The 498-nt window shown below is 67.9% G+C and overlaps 1 protein-coding gene across 1 annotated transcript in view; it reads left to right on the top strand.

The window, feature by feature from the left end:
• TPP1 (tripeptidyl peptidase I) overlaps positions 1-287 on the top strand; it is a gene marked incomplete at both ends in the record, with an annotated part of 3,802 nt that extends 3,515 nt beyond the window's left edge. The window contains one exon of the mRNA XM_009694719.1: positions 167-287. Within this exon, the coding sequence (XP_009693021.1) occupies positions 167-287 (121 nt within the window). The remainder of the gene's footprint in view (positions 1-166) is intronic.
• Between the last annotated feature and the right edge of the window lie 211 nt (positions 288-498).

The raw sequence follows: 498 nt of genomic DNA, 5'->3' as shown, positions 1-498 counted from the left end.
GGGGGACTCCTGAGGGTCAGCCCCGCCAGTGTGCCTGGGGATGCTCGCAGACCTTAGAGCTGGGGGGCCCTCTGCAGCTCCTCAGGAGGGGGGGGCGGGTGTGTGGGGTGCCGCTGAGGCCCCAGGCAGTCGCGTGCCAACCCGCGGTGCCCACCTGTCCCCTCAGTCCCTACGTCACCACCGTGGGTGGAACATCCTTCAAGAACCCTTTCCTGGTGACCGCAGAGGTGACGGACTACATTAGCGGTGGGGGCTTCAGCAATGTCTTCCCCATGCCCGATTACCAGGTGAGGAGGCGCCTGCTCCGCCAGACCCAGGGGCTCCGGCTGGGGCCAGGGGGACTGCATGGTGCTTGGTGGGGGTGACGATGGGCTGTGGTCGGCACAAGCAGCCCCAGGGCTGGGCTGCAGGCCAGGGGAAGGAGGGTCGGAGGTGAGCAGGGGCAGCGTCCCGCTCCTTATCTTGTGCTGTCCCCAGGCTGCTGCCGTCAGGCGTTTC

Source organism: Cariama cristata, unplaced genomic scaffold (genome assembly GCF_000690535.1).
Source record: "Cariama cristata isolate BGI_N322 unplaced genomic scaffold, ASM69053v1 scaffold17992, whole genome shotgun sequence".
NCBI classification, from domain to species: domain Eukaryota; kingdom Metazoa; phylum Chordata; class Aves; order Cariamiformes; family Cariamidae; genus Cariama; species Cariama cristata.
Note: the sequence above shows the minus strand (reverse complement) of the source record. Positions and strands in the feature narration are given on the sequence as shown.